Source organism: Lissotriton vulgaris, chromosome 1_2, assembly GCF_964263255.1.
Source record: "Lissotriton vulgaris chromosome 1_2, aLisVul1.2, whole genome shotgun sequence".
In the NCBI taxonomy this organism is placed as follows: domain Eukaryota; kingdom Metazoa; phylum Chordata; class Amphibia; order Caudata; family Salamandridae; genus Lissotriton; species Lissotriton vulgaris.
This window is the reverse complement of record NC_141686.1, coordinates 200,486,950-200,514,653: the sequence shown is the minus strand read 5'-3', so window position 1 is coordinate 200,514,653 and position 27,704 is coordinate 200,486,950. Positions and strand designations below refer to the sequence as shown.

The window sequence follows — 27,704 nt, the reverse complement described above, 5'->3', positions numbered from 1 at the left end:
AAAAAGGCAGAAGGTTGCAGTTGGGCTGAAATCAATGGAAGCAAATATCGTCTGCATGCAAGTGACACATATTGAAGGATCTCAGCAATATTTGCTTAAATCACTGGGGTATAAACGTATTATTGCTTCAACACAAGGCGTCCGAACTAAGGGGATGGCGATCTTAGCAAAGGGGGGGGGCTCCAATTCAATAGAGTGTTGTCTGATAGATTTGGTAGATGGGCAATCACTGAATGTCTGTATAGAAGATAGAGAAGATAGTCCTCCCTTTTGGTGTGCGGATTGTCACCTACGCAGACGATACCCAACTTGTGGTCTCTCTGGACCACAATGAGGGTTCGTCTAACACCTTGGGCCCTTGTCTGGAGGCTGTTGCTAGGTGGATGCAACTCTCCCACCTCAAACTCAATGGGGAGAAGACCGAGATCATGATGCTAGGTAATCCCTCCCCTACTTCCTTAGCTTCTAGCTGGCCTTTATGCCTCGGTGTCCCCCCTCCTCCTAAGGACCAGATAAAGAGCCTGGGAATCTGGCTTGATAGAGCGCTGGATTTTTCAGTTCAAGCCACCAAAACTGCCTCTACTTGTATGGGGCTAATGAAAATGCTCCGTAAAGTGCTCCCCCTACTTCCACTCCAGACAAGAAGGGTCATGGTCCAGGCCCTGATACTCTCTCGCCTGGATTATGGAAACGTTTTATATCTAGGAGCCCCGGTAGCAGTGACGAAAAAACTTCAAGTCACCCAAAACTGTGCCGCCCGACTATTGTTCAACATCCCCCGCTGGCAATCAGCGAGGAATGCTTTAAAGGAACTCCACTGGCTTCCAGTGGCTGCCAGGACACAGTTTAAGGCCATGTGCATTTTGCACAAATCTTTCCATCAGGCTGGCCCGGCAGTCCTGCGCCCTCTAGTGCGGCCTTACTCACCATCCAGAGCCTTGCGCTCGGCCTCATTGCATTTGGCAGCTATGGCAAAAGTCAAGAAAGCCCGTTGGGGTGGACGCTCCTTCACTCATACAGCGGCGAAATTATGGAACTCCCTGCCCCTAACTCTCAGACAAAATAGCAACCGAATGTCATTTAGGAGAGATCTAAAAACCTACTTGTTTTCAAAGGCGTACTAATTTTTACCCAGTAGCCCGACACACCAATTCAGTCTAAAGCGCTGCGAGGCCTCCGGGTGGTTATGCGCTATACAAGTGGAATTTTTCATTTCATTTCATTAATAATGGGCTAAGTAAACTGACACTCTGCACCATCTATGGGAGCATCTCCGATGAACCAGAGATGCTGACTGACATATCCAAGGAGCCAACACAGTGGCTCTACCCCCGATCATCTGTGGGGATCTTAATTTACTTCTTCCAGGGGATTGGACACTGTCCTGAATTCAAATATCATGGTAGAAAACCAAGAGTCTTCCAAGCACTAAAATATATGTGCATTGTACATGGCCTAATAGATGGGTGGCAATATAATCATAATGGAGATCCTGAATTCACATTTTTTTCACATCCTCATTCCCGACATGCACGGTTAGACTAAATTTTAATGTCGAACTCATTGAAATCTCTGTGCTCGATAGAAAAACTGCTGCGTGTTTTGTCGGACCATAATCCACTAATTTTAAACTTTATATGCACTCAGAATAGCCGCCCATCTATGAACTGGACATTCGAGAGGGCATTACTGAAGAATGAAAAGTATTGTCAACACATGAGGGGGTGGATCCCGGGATTTATTGAGGACAATCTGGGCAGTGTGTCTATTGCGATTGTTTGGGACGCCCTGAAGGCGGGCATAAGGGGCGAGACGTTGCAATTTTCACTTAGGTCAAATAGGGAAGGGAAACTCCATATGGCAGCACTACAAGAAAATCTGAGTTAAATTGAGAAGGATTTGATTATAGCAACACAACAGGGCCAGGCGATAGTTAACATCCTGACTCAGGTAGCCGTAGCTAGGAATCTTATATCAGAAATATTAGTGGAAAAAGCTATCATTAAAGCATCAATATATAAAGAGAAGGTATATGAGCTAAGTGAACAGGTTGGGCATCAGCTGGCAGTATGTATAAGAGTGGAGACATCAACTAGCATTATAAAGGAAATTCAGGATCCTAGACTAGGCCTAAGATCGGAACCATCTGAAGTAAGAGCATTGTTCCAGAGATTTTATCAAAATGTATAGTTAAATGCAATACAAGGGACTAGATTTGACAAGGAAGACCAGGATATACTGGATGATCTACCAACTTGAGAAGAGATTCTTCACTCTTTAAATTCGCTATCCAGTGGAAAGGCGGCAGGACTGGACGGGATCCCTACAGAGTTCTATAAAAAAATTTGCTGATCAATTAAAAATGATAATGGTGGAACTCTTTACTCATATTTCAGGGGGAGACTCCACCGGCCTCATGGTCAGAAGCTAAGATTGTGGTGTTTCTGAAAAAAAATAAAAGCCCTCTTGATTTAGGATCTTACCGTCGTATTACATTGATCAACAGGGATTCCAAAATTTACTCGAAACTCTTAGCAGCTAGACTTGCACCAAAAATAAATAAAGTAGTATCACATTATCAGCATGGGTTTATACTAGGAAGGTCAACAACTGACCATATACAACGGGTAATCTATTTGATTATACGGAGTCAACAGGAGACCCTATGGCGCTTATCCTGCTGGACGCAGAGAAGGCGCTTGATGGGGTCTCCTGGAGATTTTTATGGGCTGCAATGTCTCATTGTGGAAACACCAACAGATTCATTAAGGCTACCCAAAGGCTATACAATAAACATAGTGCCAGGGTATTGGTTAATGGGCTTTTATCAGAGAATTTTGCTTTTTTTTCGAGGGGGACTAGGCAGGGGTGCCCTTGCTCCCCTCTTTTCACGATATATATTGACCCATTCATCCGATGGCTGGAGAACCTTGAATCAGTACCACCGATTCAAATACGAACTCATAATACTAAAATCTTAGCATATGCCGATGATATCGCGCTGGTCACTAGAGATCCCAATTTAGCCATGCCTGTGATAGAGGAAGACTCGTATCGGTTTGGGTTAGTGTCTGGCTATAAATTGAACTCTAGCAAAACCGAGCTTATTCTTAATAACAAAATTACGATGAGAGATTCAAGAGTGACCGTGGAGGCCGTATATCTAGGCGTAAAAACAAAGGCCAAAATTGAAAATATTGTTGATAACATGACCCCACTGATATTACGTACTAAGAAGGAGTTGATCCGATTGAATAATTTACACCTGACTATTGGTGGTCGTTGTAATGTGATTAAGATGATGTTTTGCCCCGTTTTTATATTTCTTCCAAACTATTTGTCTTGAGTTTTCTCCCCAAATATTTAAAACTATAGATTCTATGTTTTCAAGTTTCATTTGGGGATATAAGAAACCCAGACGGGCACTAAAATGGATTATGCTACCAAAGGAAAGAGGAGGATTATCTCTGCCTAATTTTAAACTTTACTATTGGGCCACCTTCTTAAAATATTGTGCCAAAATGATCTCATGATTGCACCGGGCAAGTGATTCCGACCCCACAAGAAATTATACTAGGAGAAGAATGTAGTGGCTGCTTTTGGCGGCATGTAAATGATAGCTATTTTAAGAAAGTTAAGTTTAAAACTATTGCTGGGGTGTATAAAGTGTGGAGCAATGTTCGTAGGCTCTTGGGGTTTGGGCGATACTCATACTATACGCCAGTGAGCCGCTATAATGATTTACCGGACATTTTTCAGGATAGCTGTTTCAATAGATGGGTTTCGGTCGGAGTAGTACAGTTGGGCTGTTTTTATTCACCAGGGGTCTTAAAGATGTTTGGAGATCTACATGCAGAATATAATATTAGCCACAGGGACTTTTTTTAAGTTTCTGCAGGTTAGAGATTTTTTAGCAAAGAAAAATGGCGGGCGGTGCAATTTCCATAATAATCAACTGATTGATATCTCTGTAAAGAAACACACCCAAGATCGGGGAAATATATGAAACCCTGAAATCAGTTTTCCCAGATGATATGGACAAACAACACTGCTTGGCAGATCAAGTTGGGAGTTCAGCCTACTATCTCCCAGCGCACCTATGAATTAGCCCAAACATCGCTAATATCGATTAAATTACATGCACAATGTTCTAAAACTTTTTTGCCTATATTACACGCCTGAGAAAATCGCCAAATGGGCGATAGGGAAGGGAACTACATGCCCACGCTGTGCATTATTTGGGGTCGATATTATACATATGTTTGTAACATGTAAAAGGCTTAATATTCTGGTTAAAGATATATCTGACTTATCCGAAGTGTGCCAAATAAGAGTGGATGTTACAACCGAGGAAATTATTTTGGGGCTAGCAAACTGTGAGCGGCAGAAAAACATGCAGGGGTTGATCTTTGTGGCCATGGCAATCATCCGACTCTGTATTGCCACAACTTGGCTCGGTCCTAATCCGCCTACCTTCCAACAATGGAGGGCTAGTTTGCTTGCGACTTGCAGCCTTGAGGTCGCAATCTATAAAAATAAAGGATCTAACAAAAGAAGAAAGGGAATGCAGATCTGGGCACTACTTTTGCAGTGGATTCAGAGATCTACATAGGTTGCAATGTGATTTTGCTGCTGTCTCTGCATAGGTCTTAATGAACTCTAATGTATTAACTTCAGATTTATGATTGTAATAAGTCTTTTCGTATATATTGGTCTTGGGCAGGGGGATGTGTATATATTGAAAAATTGTCAATAAAAAGTTGTTTAAAAGAATATAAAGGGATTTATATTTCAGCAGACAGGACATCCAAAACAGTTGTGTTGAAGTAACCGATACACCAAAATCTCAATCAGGCCCAAGGTTTAGTGGAATTTTAGGAACCTAGTTAGAATTTCACCTGAACAGGCACAAATTATTCAGAGTGCTGGTAATTCTTGTAATTGTGACTCTGAATGGCTACATATTTGATGCAGGTTTTGACTGATCTAATGTTGAAAACACACAAATTATCACAATCACTCTATGGAAAGAAGTATATATACGGATTGTAATCTGTACCCGAATAGTAACATATCAGGTGAAACTTCTTCACAATCAGTTACCTCATTTACCAATATTTCTGACTCAGAATCTAGTTAATTTGATGTTTTATCATTTGACTTAAAGTCACCTGTGGAACACACCATTTCTGACACGTCAGATGGAATTATCTCGAAATAGAAGATTGTTCCTGCTGCAAAACTTATTACAGCAAAATGTAGTGTTCTTCTCAATCGGTTTTATGGTTATATTTTCTTACAGGAAAGGGAGTAAGTAGTATAGCAATGCAATAGTTATTGTATTCGCTATTAGAAGATTTACTGTTAGAAAGTTCACTGATGTCATTTATTCCAGTAACTCGACTTCCCTGTGTTAGGTGACAGTCAGTTGCTCTGTATCTTGCTATCCGCAATCCTGCATATTGTGGGCTCATTCCAATAAACCTTGCTGCCTCACTTATTTGTCATTTTGCGTCTTTGTCAAATTACCACACCTCCCAAAGCAAATACTTAAGTATCTCAAAATTGATTGGCACAGGAAAAAGTGTGCCTCCAAATGAAAAAAGACAGTGTCCTAGCCTTTCCTAAATGATGACTTTAATTTCTATGAATGTCAACTATACCAGCTCATTTTTAGTCTTTCACCCTGCTGTTAATTTAGGAACAATCCAATAATTCCTGCATTTTTAGCAAATCTGTGATCACTTAAGAACTTTTCCATGAAAGCATATGAAAAGTTCTTAAAAGGTCTTCCTACCTATTGTTTTGATAGAAAATCAGAACATTCTCTGGGGTATGACATGGACTAGTAACTTGGTGTTTAATCAAGCGTCTCCCATAAATTGAGCATTAATTGCAGAAGAACTGGTTTAGAAATATTTGTTGCACATGTAAAAATAGTTCTTAAAGGAGACAGCATGTACTATAAAAAGACGCTTACAGCCACTCCCCGAATTCTCTTCTGCAAACGAAGAGCTATTGTTAAAGCGAAGAAAAAACATTCAAAAGTATCTGGAAAAGTCATGCACTCACATATCACTCTTAGACTGGAGACGCTAAGAGACTCGATAGGTTATCAATGCTAAGATGTATGCGAGTAGGAATCAAACAGAATTAACACTGAAGAAAAAGCAATCATTCTTGCAGCTTTCCATCACCTTCTGGTGATGACCTCTACGTCTTAGGTCCGAGAGAACACGGTCACTCTCTTTTTAGGCAGACAGAATACCTCTAGAATCCCCTGGGACTTACCAAACCAGTAGTTTTTATGAATATATTTTGAAAGCAGCACTCCAAGAGTCTAAAAGTGCTGCAAGTCTCTGCATTAATATCAGTTTCAGATTAAAGAACATGTTTTGCATAGTCTGATAATGGCTGCCTGACTGTTTTAATTAGTTAATTCTGGATTGAAGAATAAAAAGTCAAGGAATCCTCCAAATTAACCATTATAAAATGCAATACAGACAAACTAATGACATTTTAGAATTCAATTTGAGTATAGTTTACAATTATTGCTAGTTTAACACTATGGCTGCTAAGGCAATTCCCCTCCTGTGCTGCAGGCCCCCTCTTTCCCATTGTTTCATGACGAGCTCAGCTCGTCATGAGCACAGCTCCAGGCTACCTCATGACGAGCTGAGCTCGTCATGAGCATGGAAGGGGTTAAAACATATCCTCAAAACATTCAAGCAATTTCCCATCTTTACATCTTTTATTAGTCTTCCAACTTATCCTCTAAGTGCCTTTTCCTTTACCTCCACAGCTAGGCTGAATAAATTGCACTCTTAATAAGAATTCAGGAAAATTAATCTTGAACCATGATTTTCTATTTTCATACATAGCCATCATATAGCCATCAGTAGCCAGTGCATCACCTCAGGATACACAGCCATGCTAACAAAGTCTACTCTTTAAATTAATTGGCTTTTGTAGTGGTTGCAGCTTAGAGTCTGCCACCCTCAAAATACAAGAAAACACTCATAGCAAATTGTGCCAATGGCGGTCTCATTCTACAGGATCATTCTGCATAATTCAATACTTCAATCAAAATTTACTGATCCCAATGAAATTTGCATGGGCATCGCGAGCAATGTGCATAGATGGTTCACATCCTTCACCCTCAACGATAATCAGCAGGTCAGGCGGTTTTGTCTTGAAACTCGCTAATGTATGTGGTGCTCTCAAGGTTCGAATACTGGTAATGTTCAACATACACCTGGAGCCAGTCCGAGAACTGTAAAGAAAAGAGTGCACCCATCCAGCTGTATGCACATGGTTCAAAAATGTTCCCAACTCTGAAGAATTTCTCATCTATGCAGCAAAACCGAATGTCTGCAGCACAACCGAATGTCTGCAATCTATTAAAGCACAACCCAGATAAAATAGAATGAATTCTGCTTCAAGGCCTCCAAGACACATGCTTCAAATCACATTTGCTAGATATGTTGTGACCTCCTAAATCTCACTTTTCTTATCTACATAAATGAGATCAATAGGAAACTGGCTGGTCTCAAATCTGATCATGCTAACAGAATGAAAAGACAAGCATTAAAGCCAGAGATGTACTGCAGTTAATCAAGAGAATAAAATATTTTCTACCGCACGATAACGTCTAGATTGGATTAAGGCAATGCTTGTTTGGAAGGCACTTCAACATCAGTATATGAAATCTCTTCTACATTCTGCCATGAAACTGATTATAGGCACCAGGAAATATGATCACATGAAACTAGTTCAAGGATCTATGCTGGTTAGTTTAGGAGGATAAAATTCAGGTTGGCCCCTTTAATCTAAAATCCACATTGCCAGTATAATCTACATATTCATACAACTGTGTCAACATGGTACCCTTCAGGGTGCATACCACTTGGATGACTACCAGAAATCTGAGAAACAGGAACGTATGTGACCCAAAGGACAAAAAAATATATAGATGTTAAGCAAGCATTCTAAGAACGGAATTATGGAATTCTCCCACTTGATCTTAGATATGTAGAATAGTGATTGTAAACAAACTTATCTGCTTAAACTACATTTTGGAGGTTGAGGGACTTTCTCTATAAACTACCTCATTCTTCACCGTATTCCTCCCTCTAATGATCCACTGTAATCACTCTTTTTAGCCTACTCACTTCTTTGTGATAATCTGATGACAGGACATTGTGTGAAAACTACAGAGTTAGCCATTGGGCTGATTTAAGTGGCTGCTTATTAACTGTTCTCTGTAAAATATAACGCTTTATGGTACTTGATTGCACACCACACTTATACCAGGAGGTTAACGGCCATTTATAATAATGCTAAATTAGATAGTAAATCTACAAATGCAACTGGCATGGTGACAAAATACAACAAAACCAGCCAGATAGGTTGTGAACTTCTGAGACAACAAGTAGCTTTCCGTCATCCACCAGAATGAATAGGCATGGATAAATCTTGCATCCAAAGAGAATTATGGCTGCAATTGGGCATATCCCCAAACAAGAGGTAACTAAGGGATTCGCCAAATTACAAATAAAAGATTGACAACTTCCAACTGTGAATCTGGGATGTTATTAGTCCGTGTCAGTTCTAACCATTGGAAGTTATTACAGCTCTATCAAAAATGCTACATTCTCAATCTTCAATTGTGTTGTCACAGCACTAGTCCAGTTCTTCTACCATACATTACTGAGGAGGATTAACTTTGTTTGCCTGAAGATGATCTGCCACAAAAGCAAAGAAGGAAGAGGTGAAAACAGTTCAAACAGAATATTGGGGACAATTCACCAGAGACTTGTATTAACACCCACATCTAGACTCGCCAGTAGAGTCCAGTATCTGCAAAGAACTGAATTAAAATGTAGACTATTTGTGGCAGCAGAATACATTCAGATCAAATCAGGAGTACTAGAACGAAGGATAGATATTTTTAACTATTTTCCAACACTTACATATATAAAATGCAACAGAATAGACGGGTTACCGGATTACAAATACTGCCTGGATTAAAAACTCATCAGAAACGTTAACCCGTTTAGTTGTCAAATACTGATGGCCAACTCCAGTTCTTGGCCCAGCAACTGCAAGGGCCTTTACATGCCCCACTCACCTTTATTGCCATAGTAACAAGGAGCAGTGTGGTCTGCGGGATCATAGCAGCAGCCAGAGCGGAGGCAGGCATCCAATGAGGCTGAAGAGTTTCCTCCACATGGGATCTTTCCTGAACCCACCTTGCACACAGAAGGAAGGTTTGGACCTACAACATAAATCAGATGGGGATTGGAAAGAGGTAAGAGGACATCAAGATTAATGTTTTAATCACATACATTACACAGCATCCTATAGATTACTACAATGCATGTAAAATTCATAGGACGAGTAATTTAGGAAGAAACCAGAGAATTTAAACTGCTTAACAGCAGGTTTTAGAAGCACTTTCAATACAACCGATTAGAGCTTTTCTTAAAAGCAGAAACGCCACATTCACATGTTGTAACGTACACCCTTTTCACCCTCTCACCCAAACACTTGTGAAGACCTCTCGCATCCTCTCTTCCCAGCCTCAGTGAGTAGTATCTGAAAAAACTGAACTGGGCACTAGCAAATCACTCATTCTCAGTTGTAAGACCCAAACCAAGTGGACCACGATACAGCTCTGCAAAGAAAAAACACAAAACGCTGACTTGTGTAATGTGATAATCTCAGCTACCAGTAATTACTCTGGCCATATTCCAGTCAATTCCTTTGAGCCCACTATGCATCTCCAGATAATTTGCAAATCAGACATTGGCTTGATACAGTTGCAACAGTACAGCACGAGCAGCCAGAGCTGGTCTACCCCTTGATGCGGACTCAAGCATTCCCCAAGCAGACCGAACCAATGTGTGCCTCATCTGGGAGCTGCAGATGGTCTATGGCATAGTAAGCACAGAACCCACATCTGGGCAGACATGTCGCACCTGCGGCATTCGATTTGGAAACATTTTAAAACGGGATTTGTGATGCTTGAATTAATCTCAGTCACTAGTAGTTACATAGGCCACATACCAGTCCTTCCTAATTTAACCCTCGTTACCACTCCAAGTGGTTTTTGCTACTCTGCAAAAGCCTGAATGTCTAGGGTATGCCTGTCCTTTTGCCAGTCCCGGGCTACAGCTTCATTTGGGTTGCTCTCAGCCAGCTGGAGAAAAGTCGCACCTCAATGCACCTTTGCTGTGGGTGCTATAGATTGAAAAGAAGCCCCGTGCTATCAACTGTGTGATGCATCATTTGCTATCAAGGCTATGTCTGGAGAGTAGGCTGGGGAGGACACTTACAAGAAGAACCACCTCAATCCGGTTCTAGAGTTTGAGGCAGTGAATCCACATAAACCAGTCAAGAACTTGTGCATAAATGGTAGTTTCACCTTTTCGTGTGCTGTTTATTATGGCCCTAATGAAGGCAACTCTAGCTTTCTTCGGAAGTTAGAGGAGAGTATGATACAGCACATGGCTCCAGTTATATTAGGGGCGATTTTAATCTGATATTGGACAGCCAGTTAGATCGTACCTCTAAAGCTAAATATAACCCCCCAAATAAATCCCTTTTAGCTTTGAAGAATATTATGAAGGACTTTACCTTACAGGATGTCTGGATAGTTAAGCACAGTACCCTTAGGGAATATTCTTTTTATAGTAAAAGGTATAGCCAATACTCCAAAATAGATCTTTTTCTTTTAGACCAAGTGCTCTTGCCTGATATTGTTTCAATCTCATATATCCCAGTAGGTCTGTCGGACCATTCTGCGGTTGAGCTAAAAATCCATTTTAGGACAAGCCCTTTAGAGTATAGGTGGACCTTGGACAGAACAATTCTTTTAGACGAAGAGATTAAAATCAGAATCAAGGGGAGTTTGTCTGAGTTTTTTCTATTGAATAGTGGTACAGCTTCAGAACAAACAGTTTGGGAAACATTTAAGTCTTATTTAAGAGGTATTCTTGGCTCACAGATGGTGTTGAAAAGAAAACTTAGCGGCTTTGGAGGATAGAGGAAGGATTCTTGCACTCGAAAAAGAGCTTCTAGAGTTGCAGATAGGCTTCAAAGCACGAGCTGATAAGATAATTAAGGACAAGTGGGAAGTTAGTAAGCTTCGGAATTTTGATGGAGAGAAGTGTGGTTCCCTCCTGGCCTGGAAGGCTAGGACCGAGAGGAGTAGGAATAATATTAGCTCATTAATTCAGCGAGATTCGGGCTGCTCCTAACAGAAGATGTTGAGATCAGGAGAGAGGCTAGAGATTGTATGGAGGAATTATATCAAGAAGATAGCAGACATGGGGTGGAAGAGCTGGAGCAGTGGTGGGCTTTGAGGGATCGGCCCCAGTTGAGGTTGATAAAGCTTCTTTAGTCACCGAGATTACGGAAGGGGAGATATGGGCTCAGCTGAAAAAGATGTCTAGAAACAAGGCCCCCGATCCGGATGGACTGCCGACGGAGGTGTAGAAGGACAATCTGGAGGAAATCCTAGCCCCTCTACTGTTACTTTTTAACAAAATCTTTGTGCAGGGAGAGCATACTCCAGCTTCTTGGTCGGAAGCCACCATCACCTTGATAGCAAAGTCAAACAAAGATCCTAAAAAAAATTGAGTCGAATAGACCTAATTCCCTTCTTAATTCAGATTTAAAAATGTATTCCGGTATACTAACATCTAGACTGGCGAGAGTAATTAAGTCCATGATTCATCCAGACCAGAGGGGGTTCATACCAGGCTGTCAGCTTAACGAACTTATGTTCAAGTAGTTGGAGCAATAGACGAAGTGATAGAGAGGGCTGCCGCTTGCCATTGTTGCGATTGATGCAGCAAAGGCATTCAACCAGGTTAACTGGCGATTCCTATGGAAAACTATGGCAAAGTTTGGGTTCCCAGGCACATTTATTAAAGGGGTTGAGACACTATATAGGGGTACCCGAGCCAAAGTATTGGTTAATGGCAGTTTGACTAAGTGGTTGAATATTTCAAGGGGAACGAGGCAGGGTTGTCCTCTGTCACCCCTCCTCTTTGATATTTATATCGAGCCCTTTGACTTGGTGCTGAAGACAGCATTATACGCTGACGATCTTCTTTACACGACCAATCCTGTTGAGGCCATTCCCAGGTTATTTGAACTGGCTGAAGATTTCGGTATAGTGTCGGGGTACAGAATCAATAAAGATAAAACTGATCTAATGAGTTGGAACAGCCTGGCCCCGATACCAGAAGCTAAACTAAAAATCAGATACCTGGGAATATACCTCACTCATAAATCAGAGGATGTTTCGAAAACTAGTTGGCAAACGGTGCTGAAGGAGGTGAGGAAGCTGTTGACCAGGTGGAACACTCTACCCCTTAACATCTATGGTAGAGTGAACCTGGTCAAAATGATAATTCTGCCTAAAATTACCTTCTTATTCAACTCCATTCCCTTAAATTTTAATAAAAAGGATATTGCTAACCTTCAAGGAAGGATCGGGTCTTTTATTTGGGCCACCAAGTCCCCCAGGATTGCCTGGAGGAAATTAAGGGGATTGTGGGACACCCCCGCGCCGCACGGCCACCAGCTGCTGCGTGTGCCCCTGCCTGCCCTCTGCCTCGCTGCTGCCTCGTTTGCCGGCTGCCGCCGCTGCGAGTGTTTTTTCCCTTGTTTTGCCTGTTTTTTGTGCTTGCTTTGTGGAATCTTTGTGTAACTCTCTTTTTCCCCGTTTTTGCGGTAATTTGTGCCTGTTTTAGCATTTATTTCCGTGTTAGCTCTCCTTCCTTGTTGTCCGCCTACCGCGCCGCCCCCCGCCCTCCCTTCCCGCCACCGCCGCTTGTCCCCGCCCCTTTTGTCTTCTGTATCCCTCCCCGCTCCCGCCTCCCAGCTGCCCCGCCCACCCGCGCACTTGGCCTTAAATGGCGACCGTGCGACGCAGGTGAGTGTGACCCACTTGTGGGACACCCCCGCGCCGCACGGCCACCAGCTGCTGCGTGTGCCCCTGCCTGCCCTCTGCCTCGCTGCTGCCTCGTTTGCCGGCTGCCGCCGCTGCGAGTGTTTTTTCCCTTGTTTTGCCTGTTTTTTGTGCTTGCTTTGTGGAATCTTTGTGTAACTCTCTTTTTCCCCGTTTTTGCGGTAATTTGTGCCTGTTTTAGCATTTATTTCCGTGTTAGCTCTCCTTCCTTGTTGTCCGCCTACCGCGCCGCCCCCCGCCCTCCCTTCCCGCCACCGCCGCTTGTCCCCGCCCCTTTTGTCTTCTGTATCCCTCCCCGCTCCCGCCTCCCAGCTGCCCCGCCCACCCGCGCACTTGGCCTTAAATGGCGACCGTGCGACGCAGGTGAGTGTGACCCACTTGTGGGACACCCCCGCGCCGCACGGCCACCAGCTGCTGCGTGTGCCCCTGCCTGCCCTCTGCCTCGCTGCTGCCTCGTTTGCCGGCTGCCGCCGCTGCAAGTGTTTTTTCCCTTGTTTTGCCTGTTTTTTGTGCTTGCTTTGTGGAATCTTTGTGTAACTCTCTTTTTCCCCGTTTTTGCGGTAATTTGTGCCTGTTTTAGCATTTATTTCCGTGTTAGCTCTCCTTCCTTGTTGTCCGCCTACCGCGCCGCCCCCCGCCCTCCCTTCCCGCCACCGCCGCTTGTCCCCGCCCCTTTTGTCTTCTGTATCCCGCCCCGCCCACCCGCGCACTTCGCCTTAAATGGCGACCGTGCGAACGCGCAGCGGTCACGCGCAGCGGGCGCGCCGATTGTGCGCCGAAGGCGCGCCAAAGGTAAGCCCGTCTGCGCCCGTCCGCGACCGGATCGCGACCGGCGCCAGGACCCCTGCACCTCGCAGATCTCGACCGACCCGCCTGACGTACTCATCCGCCACCCTCATCGCTCTCAACACCGGCCGACTCCCAGAATGCCACCAAGCCACTCCAAGACGCACCCACGGCCCGTTCAGCTGCCACGCCTGCAAGTTCTCCTGCACCTGGACCAGCCCCGCACCAGCACCCGCCAAGTCGAAGTCCAGCAGCACCCACCTCAAGTGCATCCTGCTCAACACCCGCTCCGTCCACAGACACGCCATCGAACTCTGGAACCTTCTAGACGCCACAGCCCCTGACGTTGCCTTCCTCACGGAGACCTGGATGAACGCCTCTTCAGCTCCCGACATCGCCATCGCTATCCCAGAGGGCTACAAGATCGTCCGGAGGGACCGAAACGCCAACCAGATGGGAGGAGGCATCGCCATCATCCACAGGAACACCATCCGTCTCACGACCAGCACCGACAACACCCTGACCAGCGCCGAACACCTGCATTTCCAGATCCACACCAACCCGAACACCACCCTCAGAGGCACCCTGATCTACCGACCCCCTGGACCACGCACGCAATTCAGCGAGGACATCGCCGACTTCATCAGCCCGCATGCCCTCCCCTCCGCTGACTACATCCTCCTGGGAGACCTTAACTTCCATCTGGAGAACAACAACGACCACAACACCAGCACCCTGCTCGACAACCTCGCCAACCTGGGACTCAAGCAACTGGTGTCCACCCCCACCCACCTCGCCGGACACACACTCGACGCCGTCTTCTCATCCAGCACAGACATCGACTTCAGCCACGCCACAGAGCTTCAATGGACGGACCACAGCTGCGTCCACTTCACCTTCAAGAGAACGACGACCCACCAACACCAGCAACACACCGCCCGCAGAAGCTGGAACAAGATCACAGCAGACCAGCTCGCCACCTCCTTGAGCCAACACCCTCCTGCCAGCTCGGCGAACCCTAGCCAGGCCGCCGATAACATCACGAAGTGGATCAGCAACTGCGCGGACGAACTCGCCCCGCTGAGGACCCCGCCTAGCAGACCCGGCAGCAAGAAGGCCCCATGGTTCACCGACGAACTCAAGAGCTCCAAGAAGACCTGCCGAGCCCTCGAGAAAGTCTGGAAAAGGGAACCGACACCGGACAACAGGACCTCCTACAAACTTGCCACCCGGAAACACCACCAGCTAATCCGCGCCGCCAAGAGAACAGCATTCAAGGACCGGTTGGACAACAACGCACACAACAGCAAGGAACTCTTCAACATCGTGAAAGAGCTCTCCAACCCCAGCGCAGGAAACAACGACATCACCCCATCGCAAGACCTCTGCAACTCCCTCGCCTCATACTTCCACAACAAGATCACGGACATACACAGCAGTTTCAACAACCAACCAACGCACACCACGACCGACCAGCCACCCCCCCCCACCACCACCCTCCACGCCTGGACCCCGATCAGCACCGAAGACACCATCCGCACGATGAACTCCATCCACTCCGGATCACCAACCGACCCCTGCCCTCACCACGTCTTCAACAAGGCCGACGCTGTCATCGCACCCCACCTGCGAGACATCATCAACACATCCTTCGACACCGCCATCTTCCCTGAAAGCTGGAAACACGCCGAACTCAGCGCTCTACTCAAGAAACCAACAGCGGACCCCACCGACCTCAAGAATTACCGCCCCATCTCGCTTCTCCCGTTTCCAGCCAAAGTCATCGAGAAGACCGTCAACAAGCAGATGGCCGCCTTCCTCGAGACGAACGGATCCCTCGACCCCTCACAGTCCGGCTTCCGAGCCAAACACAGCACCGAGACCGCCCTCATCGCCGCCACCGATGACATCCGAGCCCTGATGGACAATGGAGAAACAGCGGCCCTCATCCTCCTAGACCTCTCCGCGGCATTCGACACGGTCTGCCACCGCACCCTAATACGGCGCCTCAGCAACATCGGAATCCAGGACAAGGCGCTGGAATGGATCATCTCCTTCCTCGACGGAAGAACACAGCGAGTCCGCCTACCACCGTACAAGTCAGAGGCCTCCAAAGTCATCTGCGGCGTCCCCCAAGGATCATCCCTGAGCCCCACCCTCTTCAACGTCTACATGAGCCCCCTCGCGGCCATCGTACGCAAACACCACCTCAGCATCATCTCCTACGCCGACGACACCCAGCTGATCCTCTCCCTGACCAACGACCCCGCCGCCGCCAGAGCCAATCTGCACGAAGGGATGAAAGAGGTAGCCGAGTGGATGACGACCAGCCGCCTGAAACTGAACTCGGACAAGACGGAGGTCCTCATCCTGGGCTCCTCACCCTCCGCCTGGGACGACTCCTGGTGGCCTCCCGCCCTGGGCACCGCACCCAAACCGACAGACCATGCACGAAACCTGGGCTTCATCCTGGACTCCTCCCTCTCCATGACCAGGCAAGTCAACAGCGTCTCCTCGGCGTGCTTCAACATCCTACGCATGCTACGGAAGATCTTCTGGTGGATCCCCACAGAGACCAGGAAGACCATCACCCAGGCCCTCGTCACCAGCCGACTGGACTACGGCAACGCCCTCTACGCCGGGACCACCGCCAAGCTCCAGAAGAGACTCCAGCGGATCCAAAACGCCTCAGCCAGACTCATCCTCGACATCCCACGATCCAGCCACATCTCCGGACATCTGAGAGACCTTCACTGGCTCCCCATCAACAAGAGAATCACCTTCCGTCTCCTCACCCACGCACACAAAGCCCTACACGACCAAGGCCCGAGCTACCTCAACAGCCGAGTCAACTTCTACGCTCCCAAACGCCACCTCCTATCAGCCAACCACGCCCTCGCCGCCGTCCCCCGCATCCGAAGAGCGACTACAGGAGGAAGGTCCTTCTCCTACCTGGCCGCCAAGACCTGGAACTCCCTCCCGTCCGACCTGCGCCTGACCCAAGACCACCTCTCCTTCAGGAAGAAGCTGAAGACCTGGCTGTTCGAGCAGTAGCGGCACCCCCCCCCCCCCCAAGCGCCTTGAGACCCTACGGGTATGTAGCGCGCTTTACAAGTGTCACTGATTGATTGATTGAAACTAGGTGGGCTGACTCTCCCCGATTTACTTTTTTATTGTTATGCGTTTGGCAAATAAGTTGGACTTTTCATCGCATGGTCTTCTCTTTCAGGCTATGTTATCAGGCCTGCCACAAGGCTTAGATTTCTTTATATATAAATTTGGAGACCAGAGTTTTTTTAAAAAGGTCCGTCTGAAGCTTCTACAGGCAGAACTCAATATTTGGCAATCAATACGTAAAATTCTGGAGATCCCCTATTACCATTCTCAGGCCCCAATATGGGACTCTCCGGGTACCCTTGATTGCCTATTAGATCGGCTGGCTCTTCCATTGAGAGCAGCAGGCTTTACGAAATGGGGGGACCTGTGTAATAACTCAGTACTTTTAGACTGGAAATCCCTATCGAATTTAATAGGGGGCTCCATTACAAGATTTAAATTCTATCAGTTATCTTCTTGGTGGGGGAGGCAGTGCTTGGCAAAAGAGGAGACCCAAATTCTGGAATCAATTAGTAGGGGGGAGAGGATGGAAGGGGGAGATCGCACTTTGGTATAATACACTAGTGGGAGCGGAAATTACCAAGCTATGGGACATTCTCTTAATCCAGAACCCTGAAGAGATGTTGAAGGTTTGGACAGACATTTACACTTTCACAAAAAATTATAAAACCATCCAACCTTAGAAGGAACCACCTGTTTACGGCATATAGGGTTTACTGGACTCCTGGGAAATTATCCAAGATCTCAGCAGAAGAGTATTATTGTCCAAGATGCAGGCTCTCTTCCGCAGATGACAGGCATAGGTTTGTCAATTGCCAAGAAATTATGAGTTACTGGAGACAGGTGTGTGGGTTTTTAGAGGAGGTAGTACTAACATCGATCACTTGTAGTCCCAGATTGATTCTTTTCGGCCTTCCTCAGGACTATGATATTAGAAACAGTACCTCACAGTTTATCTTTTACGTTATTGTTATTGCTAGGAGGGAGATATGTAGGCAGTTAGTGGTTTAGGCATGTTGTGTGGTGGGGAAAGTGCAATTAAGATCTAGTCTCCATTAAAAGCATAGTCTGAGAGAGAACACACAATGAGTCCAATGATTATTCCTGCGGTTTATTGGTCCTGTCCTCCCAAAGGGGCAAGGTACATCGATAACGGGAGTTGGACTAGGAGACGACCTACCTCTGGGTGACTTCCGTAGGCTATGCACAGACTCAAGGGTGGAATAAATTGGTTTGTGCTAGTGGCCCGGAGAAAGCCCATCTAGAGTTGATATTTCCTGGTGGCATTTATGAGGACAACAACAAAAAACCCCAAAAAAACAATAACTTGTGCATAAATGTAAGTTCCCCAAACCACCTCACTTTGTTACAGTACCATGTTCTTCATGACAGAGGAAAGGAGTGGTCTACAGAGTATACATAGGACTGCTGTGCAGCTAAGGCTGGTGTAAGCCTGATAACCACTCTCCCAGAGGTGAGTGGACATCACCCAAACCCAGAGTCTGCACTTTCTGCTCTAGAAGCTGTGGGTCTGATCTGAAGAAGCTAGAAGCCTGCCTGCTGAGAGAAAGGAATGAGTCTGCTGGCCCTGTAGTAAAAGAAAGAATGTCCCCAGTAGCTGAAGGACATCCAGAGAGCTGAGTGCCCAAGACCAAGCTGGGAGGGGCCAGTGTGTGAAGACCCCCCCCCGATCTCACAACCTGGTTATTGGCCAGAGCCTCAACAGTTGTGAGCTTAGTTGTCCTGGTCAAGGGCTGAAACACCTGTGAAAGTCAAAGCCCAGTCGGGTTTTGCAACTACTGTGTTCATTGTTGACCCAGTTGGAATAATCCTACTTTTAACCCAATTGGGACCCACAACTGCTGGGACCATCAATACTGGGAATGTGTTCTCTCCAAAGCTGGGCAACATCACCACAACCATATCACAGTCGAATCTGTCACCATGATAGAGCCGGGGGCTCAAAAGACTGACGCTGGCCTGCACCAGTCTTTCCCTTTGCCCCAGAAAAACCTGCTGCTCAAAGTGCCCCCCTCGCTTCCACCCCCAGTAAACGATCAGGATTGTCGCCAAAACCTTCAAGAATGAACAAGGACTCAATATTGCCTACCATTTACAACAAGGGTGTAGGAGTAAATACTTAAGGCCTGCCTAATTGGCAAAGGTACCTTATACAGAAGTGTACATAGCTCAAAAGTGTTCGTTTATACCTTTTTACCTCGTCACAAAATCAGGGTGTAAATGTCCTAAAAAAAAACAAAAAATTACATGCTTTTGCCAAATTGAAGTGCCTAGAATTTATTCTCAAACTGCTGGGGATATTACTAAAGGTAACAAAGATGTAATTAGCACGCGGACAAATAGGATAAAGTTTCTCAAAAGTCTAAGAGTAAATTACACATGTAAATTACTTCAAAGTGTAAGTTACCTTTTTGAATAAAGACTTCTGTGTTCGTTTGAATGAGCGATCAAAAAGAATGTGCTCTATAATCTCATTTCCTGGGTGGGGGAGCAGCCCAGAGTTTGTGGGAGAGTCAAGGGGTAGTGTTAGGAAGGATATAGCTCCACAAAGAAGAACCACACCCACGTGCCCTATAAATAAGGCTCCCTTTTTCAGTTTTTACTGATTTTTACAGATTAATACAGACTGAAAATAATGTGTTTCCTGTGTATTTATTTTTAAAAGCAGAAAAATACAGAAAATTATGTTTATTGTGGCTGACTCTCCATGCTGTCTTTCAATGCTTTCCAGGACAACAGCTGAGCAGATACACTGAATGGGAAAAGGTTCAGATTTCCCTGAATACAAGCATGTGTTAGCATATATTTGTATTATAATACTGATATCTACCTCTGGGTGTAAGGCTTGGCTAGATTTGGCTGCTTAATTTTCGAAAACGCAACAGATAGCAAAGTAGAAGTGCAGGTCTATCAGTTAAATAAATGTAGAAATATACAGTGTTAGGACTATTTTTTCTCAAAACACAAAATAAATGTGGATAAATACTAATAAGATGGTCAAAAATAAATATGGATAAATACAGGGAAATGTTAAAAATAAAAGCCATAAAACCGGGAGCTCTACCTATAATGTATCAAACATTGAATTATGTAGCATTTATTACAACTGATTAAAAGTACTTTCTTTCAAAAGAAGCACCAGACTACATGTTAAAATTACTGCATGTGTTTGATCGTTGAGCACCCTACACAACCTCCCTGCGAAACCTATAGCCTTCAAAGCCCTACATAACACCGCCTACCAAAACAACCAAATCACCCAAATCACCTCTGCTGAGCTAAACTCCTTGCACAGAATTTACAAACATACAGCAAGAGCCAGAGGTCGGGCCTTTTAATAGATTGCTCCTAATACCTAGACAACCTGCTTTTGCACATCAGAGCCCCCTCCTCAATTTCCGAATTCTGAAAATAGCTGAAGACATGATTTTGCAAATGGGTCAACTATTCAGCCCTAGGCCGGGCCAGGCCCCCATGTCTCAATGCCAGGATACCCTCCTGGGTGATAGCGAGCAATATAAATATTAATTACATAACTGAATGGCCTCACTTCCCTGACAGGAAGTATGGAATGGGTTGTACTTGCTCCAGTTTGCAGACCTGGCCCCCAAACATTTTGCCTTCCCTCTTCCTTTTTTGCTGAATTTGTTTTTTTTGACCTTAGGACTCTGTACATTCTACTATTGCTAACCAGTCCTAAAGTGTTCATGAACTTTCCTCTAAGGATGGCAATTTTTTAAAAACCCAATATGCACATTGAATGTACTTTTAAGCCCCTAGCAAAGTGGTACTACATGTAGCCAGGGCCTGTAAACTAATGCTATTAGTTTGTCTGTAGTGCATATCGTGCAAACGATTTAAGTATCCTTACTTTACAGGTCTCAGGTCTGCCATTGTAGCCTGAATGCAGTTTAAAATTGCCAATCCAACTTGGAAAAAAAAAACACTTTTGCCAAAACTCAGTTTTAATACATATAGGTCACCCACTAGGCTAGGCCCTAAACAGCCAAGGGGCAGGGTGCATTGCATGTAATACATTGGGCATTTACTTTTAAGTTTCATGTCCTGGTAGTGAAAAACGTACAAACTTGTTATTCACTACTGTGAGGCTTAACTACCTAGGAAAACATTGGGGTGACTTATTACATTTAATAAGTTATTACTTTTGTTTGGGTGCAGGAGAGAATGTCATGTTTGGTGTAAGAGGAATTGTAATTTAAAACCCTCTTTAATGGTTAAGTCGTGTTTATGTGTCACATTTTTAAAAATGGCACTTTTAGAATTTGGCATTTCCTTGCCCTAACCACTTGGTGCAGGCCAGTCTTCATACATTCCTCCCAGACCGCCACACGGGGGTGGGGGGAATCACAGATTTCAGATGTTTCTTTCACCTCAAAGTGGGCACCAGGTATAGAGAGGGGACCAGGTATAGAAAGGGTACCACTTCAGTACACTCCTTAACCTGTGGATACTACAGAAGGACTTTCCTGCTGCTCGAGGCATGCCTTGCGGTCTTATTAGTAAAATTTGTAAGGCACGACAGCTACCCAAAATGGGTTTCACAGCACCGGGTAGCCCAAGGAATGTAGAACAACTCAAATGATTGCTGGTCAAAAATCCAAGTTTATAATCGTTTGAGAAATTGGACATGCACAGTTTCGTTCCGAATAGACGTGGGAAGGGAATTCCAGAGTGAGGGACCAATGTATGCAAACTATCTGCCACCCATCCGAGATAGTTTGACTCTGGGCACAGAGAATTTCTCTTGAGTAGATGAGTGAAGGCACATAGGGACAAACCGGAGACTGCAGATACTGAGGGGCTACACCTATGTTGATTTTGAACATGTGTCTCAGGGTTTTGAACTTAATTTGGCTCTCAACCCTTAGACAGTGCAGCGCCCACAGGTGACCGGAGACAGAGGTGGCTCTAGGAAACCAGCAAAGTAATCTTGCAGCAGAGTTATAAACCATTTGCAGCCTGCGAGTCACCTCCTTGTTGGACCCTAGGTAAAGAACATTACCTTAGTCCAGTCTTGAGGTGATTGGCGCCTGGACAACTATTCTCTGGGTGGGCTCTGACAGCATCCAAATGATCTTAAGCCACTGCAGGATAGCAAAACACATGGCAGCCTCCTTGATAGCTTGATGTTGCATAGTTAGCGAGTCAGTGATGACACCCAAATTACGGACTTGACAGGAGGGTTGAGGAGGTGCACCCATCTCACTAGGCCAATGTTGTGGGCCCCAGAGATCTGTCTTTACCCAATATCAAGACCTCTGTCTTCTCTCCGTTAAGCTTAAGGTAATTACCCTGCTTCCATGATAGGGGGGGGGGGGGAAGTCTGTCGCTTTCTCCATAGAAAGAGAAGATAATCTGGGAGTAGTCCTCACAAGAGAACAGGGACAACCCGGCATCTTCAGCAACATCGGCTAAAGGTCTAAGATATAGATTGAATAGATTAAATAGTAAAGGGCGAAGGATGGAGCTCTGAGGTACCCCATGAGCTGAAGGATGCGTGTCAGAGCTGGCTGATAAAGAAAAGACTTGGAAAGTACGGTTGGCAAGAAATGAAATTTAGAGCTGAACCGCAGATGCCTAATGATCTTAATGTTTTCTCTAACACGGTGTGAGACTCAGTGTCGAATGCTGTGCTTAAGTCTAGCAAAATAAGGGCCACCAATTCTCCAGCATCCAGGTGAAGACTTAGTCTTTCCCTTACCCCAAGTGGAGTTGTTTCCATTGAAAAACTGGTTCTTAAGCCCGATTGGGATGGGTGAAGGAACGTTTTGTGTTTTTACAAAATTAGAAAGCGGAGTGTAGATGTGTTTCTCTAAAATTTTAGAGAAGGGCGGCAACAAAGAAATAAGCCGATAAATAGAGGGCAAATTGGGATCCCCGTTGGCCTTCTTCAAAAGGGGGAGCACCATGTCATGCTTCTACTCTGGTCGAACTGTAAGGAGGCATTCAGAAGATCCATTATTACAAGAAGATGGCAGCTCAAGCTGCTTGAGCAAAGAGATCGGAATAGGGTCATTGGGCGATCCTGATTTGACGCTGTCCAGAAGACATTTAAAGGAGGTTGTGTTTTGTAAGGGCCATGTGTCCAGATTATTAGAAGGTGCACAAGGCGCCCTATCCTGATCAGGGTGAGTATTGTCAGCTGAGGGCAGTGTGGTTACTGGTTGGGGAAATTAGTAAGTTGCAGTGGAGGGGGCTGTCACACCGCAAAATCCCCATTTCCGAGTATATTTTCTCTACTTTCTGGACAAAGAAGGTAGCCAGATCCTCACATTGCCGATTATTAAGTGAGGGGGGCCTAGATTTGGTGTCAGAGCCAGCGAGTCCCTTGACCATGCTGTATAGTGTTTTGGAGCAGTTCAGAGCGCCGAAGATGGTTGTCGATACATACTCCGCTCGAGCTGACCTGCAAAGATTGTGATATTCTTTTTTGGTCTTTTTGTAAACAGTTTTGAAGTCAGAAGCATAGTTCCTCCTCCACCTTCTTTCCAGCACCTTAAATTTGGCTCTCTATTTTCAGTTTCAGTAAACCAGGGTGCTGGAGGACAATGATTGACCCTTTTTGGGGAAAGAGGGAGACCGGTGTCAATGGCGTTGAGAAACCATTTTTGTACGGTGTCCGAAAGAGTATCCAACATTTGTTTGGAGATGGTCAGGTTAGAGGACAGAATATTTAAAGCAGTCATATCTAGTCTTTTCCAGTTTCCAGTTAATTTCCTAAAAGTAAGGATAGCAGACGCAGAGTTATCAGGAGATACCAAACGAAACCCAGTAATAAAATGGTCAGACCAGCATAGAGGGCGCGCTGAGGAGCAATGAATGGTAGATAAGCTGGAAAAAATAGTATTGTGTAAGTGGCCCGCCACGTGTGGGGCCAGAATTGTGTTAATGTTTGTAGCTGCCAAATCAGAAATAAGAGTAGTACTGATGTCCCATGTCGGGTCCTCCAGGTGCAAGTTAAAGTCGTCCAAAATTGAAAAATTAGCAGTATTCATAAGCAGCAGGGTTATCGGACCGGGGAATGAGGCCCAGGTTGTTGACCGTCCTGCTCCGCCCCCACTAGCCCCCACCAACTGGAGCAAAGGGTTTCTAAAAAGCCGGCACCCTCCACATCAATTGGGGTAATCCCGCGGTGGACTGAGGTGTGGGCGTGATCAGAATTTGAAAGTGCGAGTGAAAAGCAGCAAAAACACGTATTTAAAACAGTTAATCAAGTAAAAGCAGAGTGCTATGATTAACGCTGAGCTATAAGAAGTTTAGCCAAAATGTATTCACTTTTTCCAGCTGTCTCGTGGCTGCGCACGTCTGCTGCGTGAGAAGCGAAGGCATATGATTTATGTAGGCTAAAACGCTGGGACGTTGACCGTCCTGCTCTGCCCCCACTCGCTGTCTGAGAAGGAAGACTGGACCTGCCCCATTCATCCCAGACTGAAGTGACTCTAAGGTCAAAGGGTACGCTGGCTGACCTATTCTGAGCTACAAGGACACAACAAGCTCCAGAGTCCTCCCTATAACTGCATTGTACTGGACCTGCATGAGCCATGCTGGCCTATGTAGGTGTGCGAGTTCTGATACAAAGAGGCGCTCCTCCAGCCCCTGACCATTGGTGTGGCATCAGTGCAGCTCTTAGAAGAAACAGAAATCCTAGGATTTTGGCTCTTTACAAACATGAATGGTCAAGATCTTGCCCCCCACACAGACTGTAAATGTGAAGCTTTGGCTGACCTAGACTCTGCGCTACAATGAGAATTGTCAACACTAGGTCTGTACTTCGTACTGCAACCTCGGCAGCCAGCGGTGACTGGTAATGCTAGGCTTCAACAATCACAGTCCGCAGCACTTGGCCTGCTCTTCGCACTACAGTAATGACCATTGGCGATGCTCTCCCTGCCCCACATGGCTTCCTTCACTGTGAGCAAAACTTCATGCTGAATATTAGAAGATTACTTTTTCAGCGGGACTAACCTGGTCCACGCTACATCATAGTCAGCCTGAAAAACAAAGAACAGCGAGTGGCACTTTTAGATACTATACTCACCTTAGTTCTTTGAAATTTGTATCTCTGGGTCTCCTATTTGGATTTGTGTCAGTTTGGTGTCATCTAATTTATCAATTTTCACTCTCACGATTGGAAAGAGATTTTTCTTGTATTGCGATTTTGTGTACTGCATAAATACTTTCCACATTGCCTCTTAGTTAGGACAGCGGGTTTTGTTCCAAACTACCATAGGGTTAAGCACATGTTTATGTTAGTGACTTTTTGTGGTTCATCCTGACAAGGATTGTGACTGTTGCTGGAGTAGGGTTTCAGCCCCCTCAACCAGCACCTCAATTTCTCACACAGACATAGTAGGGCAGACAGGTCATCCAAGGCAACCTCCTGAACCCCGATGGCTGGGTCCCAGTAGCCCTCGCCCGTGTACCCAGGACAGGGTCCTACCCTATAGACTCTTTAAAAAACTTTTTTAATGTGGCTTCTACTAAGTTACCTAGCCATAAAACGTCTGGTCACAGATGTCTTACTTGCATATTCAAAGGTCGCTTTTGAGGTCAGTCTTCCTTTTTTGCTTACTTTGTTTGACCAACATAATGGAGCCTATGTGCTTTTTATGCTCTATCATGTTCTAGAATGTTTTACTGAAACCAGTTTGAAGCTATAATAGATGCCCCTCCTTTCAGTGATGTAAGGAAAATATTTTTGATTTCTGGGTTTTCTCCAGTTGTCCGCACAGCTTTAAGAGTCCAAAGCTGGACTTGCAGCCAATCTTCTATAAGCCTTTTCCTGATCAACAAATTTGTTTTATTACATTGGGTGTTCTTGTAATTGGATGTTGCTTCTTACTGTGAAAGTGCATTAGACACCAATTTCCACCTTGCAGATATTCATTAAAACAATTACGCACAAAGGAGTAGTATATCCAGTAATATATAGAAAGTGGTTTCAAACAGAAGTGAAAGCTCATTAGGGCTCAGTAAAATGATTAAATGCACCCTGATAATCTCCACGTCTTGAATTCTGCAAGCAGCTGAAGGCCTGGGTTTTCAATTAAACACCCAGAGGACCACACACCTATACACCAGCCCAAGTGCCTGGATACATTAACGGGTGATTAGTGCGCTATACAAATGGACATAACAAAACTATGACCAGACAGGCAACATTCGGAAACACCAGAATAGCCGACCAGTGGACATTGATGGGGGTCTTTCCAAGCCTAGTCTCTTGTCAAAGGTGAATTGAGACTCCTCGTACACCCCAGCTCCTGGGCAGTCTGCGTGTTTTTCTTTACGGACACCTTTATCACAGTCCTGCTGCCTCACAGCCTCTCCTGATCTTAAGGAGTCTAATAGGATAAATAAGGGGCGAAGAATCATATTCAGTCATACTGCAAAGGGCTATACCCTTTAGCGGCTCCTCCATAGGAGGTGCCAGGGAGTTGACATCTGCCTCTGAATTTAATTGCTTTGGGTGATGCTTGCTTGCATATAAATGCTGTTACGTCCACTTGGCAGCAGAAGATCGCTTCACTAGATGTACTGCGCATGTGTCAGGTGAGAGCTGTTACAGCCGAGCCTCGCACAGACGCAATACCTATCCGACATGCTGTACTAGTGTCACACAGTGCGTGCCAGGCAGTGGAGCTACGGGGATTGTCATTCAGAAGCCAGAAAGGAGTTTACCTCTACCCCTATGCCAGCTTCTGATTAGGCAGAAGCTCTTCGGCCTAGCTCTGATGAGCTGCTTGCCAGAGTTATGCCATTCGAACATCATGGGCCCTGCTGGAAGAGCAGAGCAGCTCGTGCTGAAGAGGTCTGCCCCAGGTACTGTTTTTTTTTTATCTTTGGCGGTTTTACTTTGCATGAGGGTGGGAGTCTGGGTTTGTTGTCTGCGTGTCGGTGACTGTTTGAAGTTAGTATGATTGTCATTGTGTGCATGGCTGGGAGTGAATATGTTTATATACATGAGTGAGCGTAATATGAAAGCCTGTGGGGTGGGATGTCTTAAGCCAGTGGCTAGCGAGGATGTGAGCCTGCAATTAAACGCATCTATACAACTAGGGAATTAATCTAGGCTGTATATTAAAAGACCTTGTTGTAGCTTGTGTTACTTTTATTTTATATCCTTTGCTCTGTCCCTTTAACATCTGCATTCCTTTTAGGTCCTTCATTGCTGATGTGTTCTTTCTCTGTGCTTGGTGCGGCAGTTGCCTGCTAACCTGGAGAGGGACACCAGCTGATCTCTGCAGCTCATGAATAAATATATTATATTCCTTTTAAAACTCTTTAGTAAACGTTGTATCTTTCCCCTACATCATTTTACGACTAGGATGGGATACGAACCCACGCGTGCAAAAAAGTATTAGATGAATTGTCTATTTTGGATAGGGAGGAGAATATAATAATGAAGGGCGATAAGTTCATACCTCCGATGGATTTGAGATTCACGTTATTCAAATTGGCGCACGAAGGCCATTTAGGACAATCCCTTACCAAGAAAAGGTTAAGGGAGTATTTTTGGTGGCCAACCATGGATCAACATGTGACTGGTTGGGTGGAGAGGTGTTCAGATTGTTTTGAGAGTGAGAAGAGATTGAAGTTAGGCAGTCGGTCAACTCAAGGCACTATTGAGGATCCACATGTCCCCTGGCACTCTGTGTGCATGGATTTTATTGGTCCATTCAATGGTTTGAATATAGATTTGAGGTTTGGCCTGGTGTTGATTGATGTTTACTCTAGATGGCTAATTGTTAAGTTTTGTAAGGAGATAACCACTAAA

At 45.2% G+C, this 27,704-nt stretch overlaps 1 protein-coding gene across 1 annotated transcript in view; it reads right to left on the bottom strand.

Moving 5' to 3' along the window:
- The window catches only part of LOC147734927 (zona pellucida sperm-binding protein 1-like), a 111,750-nt gene that overhangs the window by 55,259 nt on the left and 28,787 nt on the right, over positions 1-27,704 (bottom strand). The window contains exon 4 of the mRNA XM_086953688.1: positions 9,131-9,277. Within this exon, the coding sequence (XP_086809814.1) occupies positions 9,131-9,277 (147 nt within the window). The remainder of the gene's footprint in view (positions 1-9,130; positions 9,278-27,704) is intronic.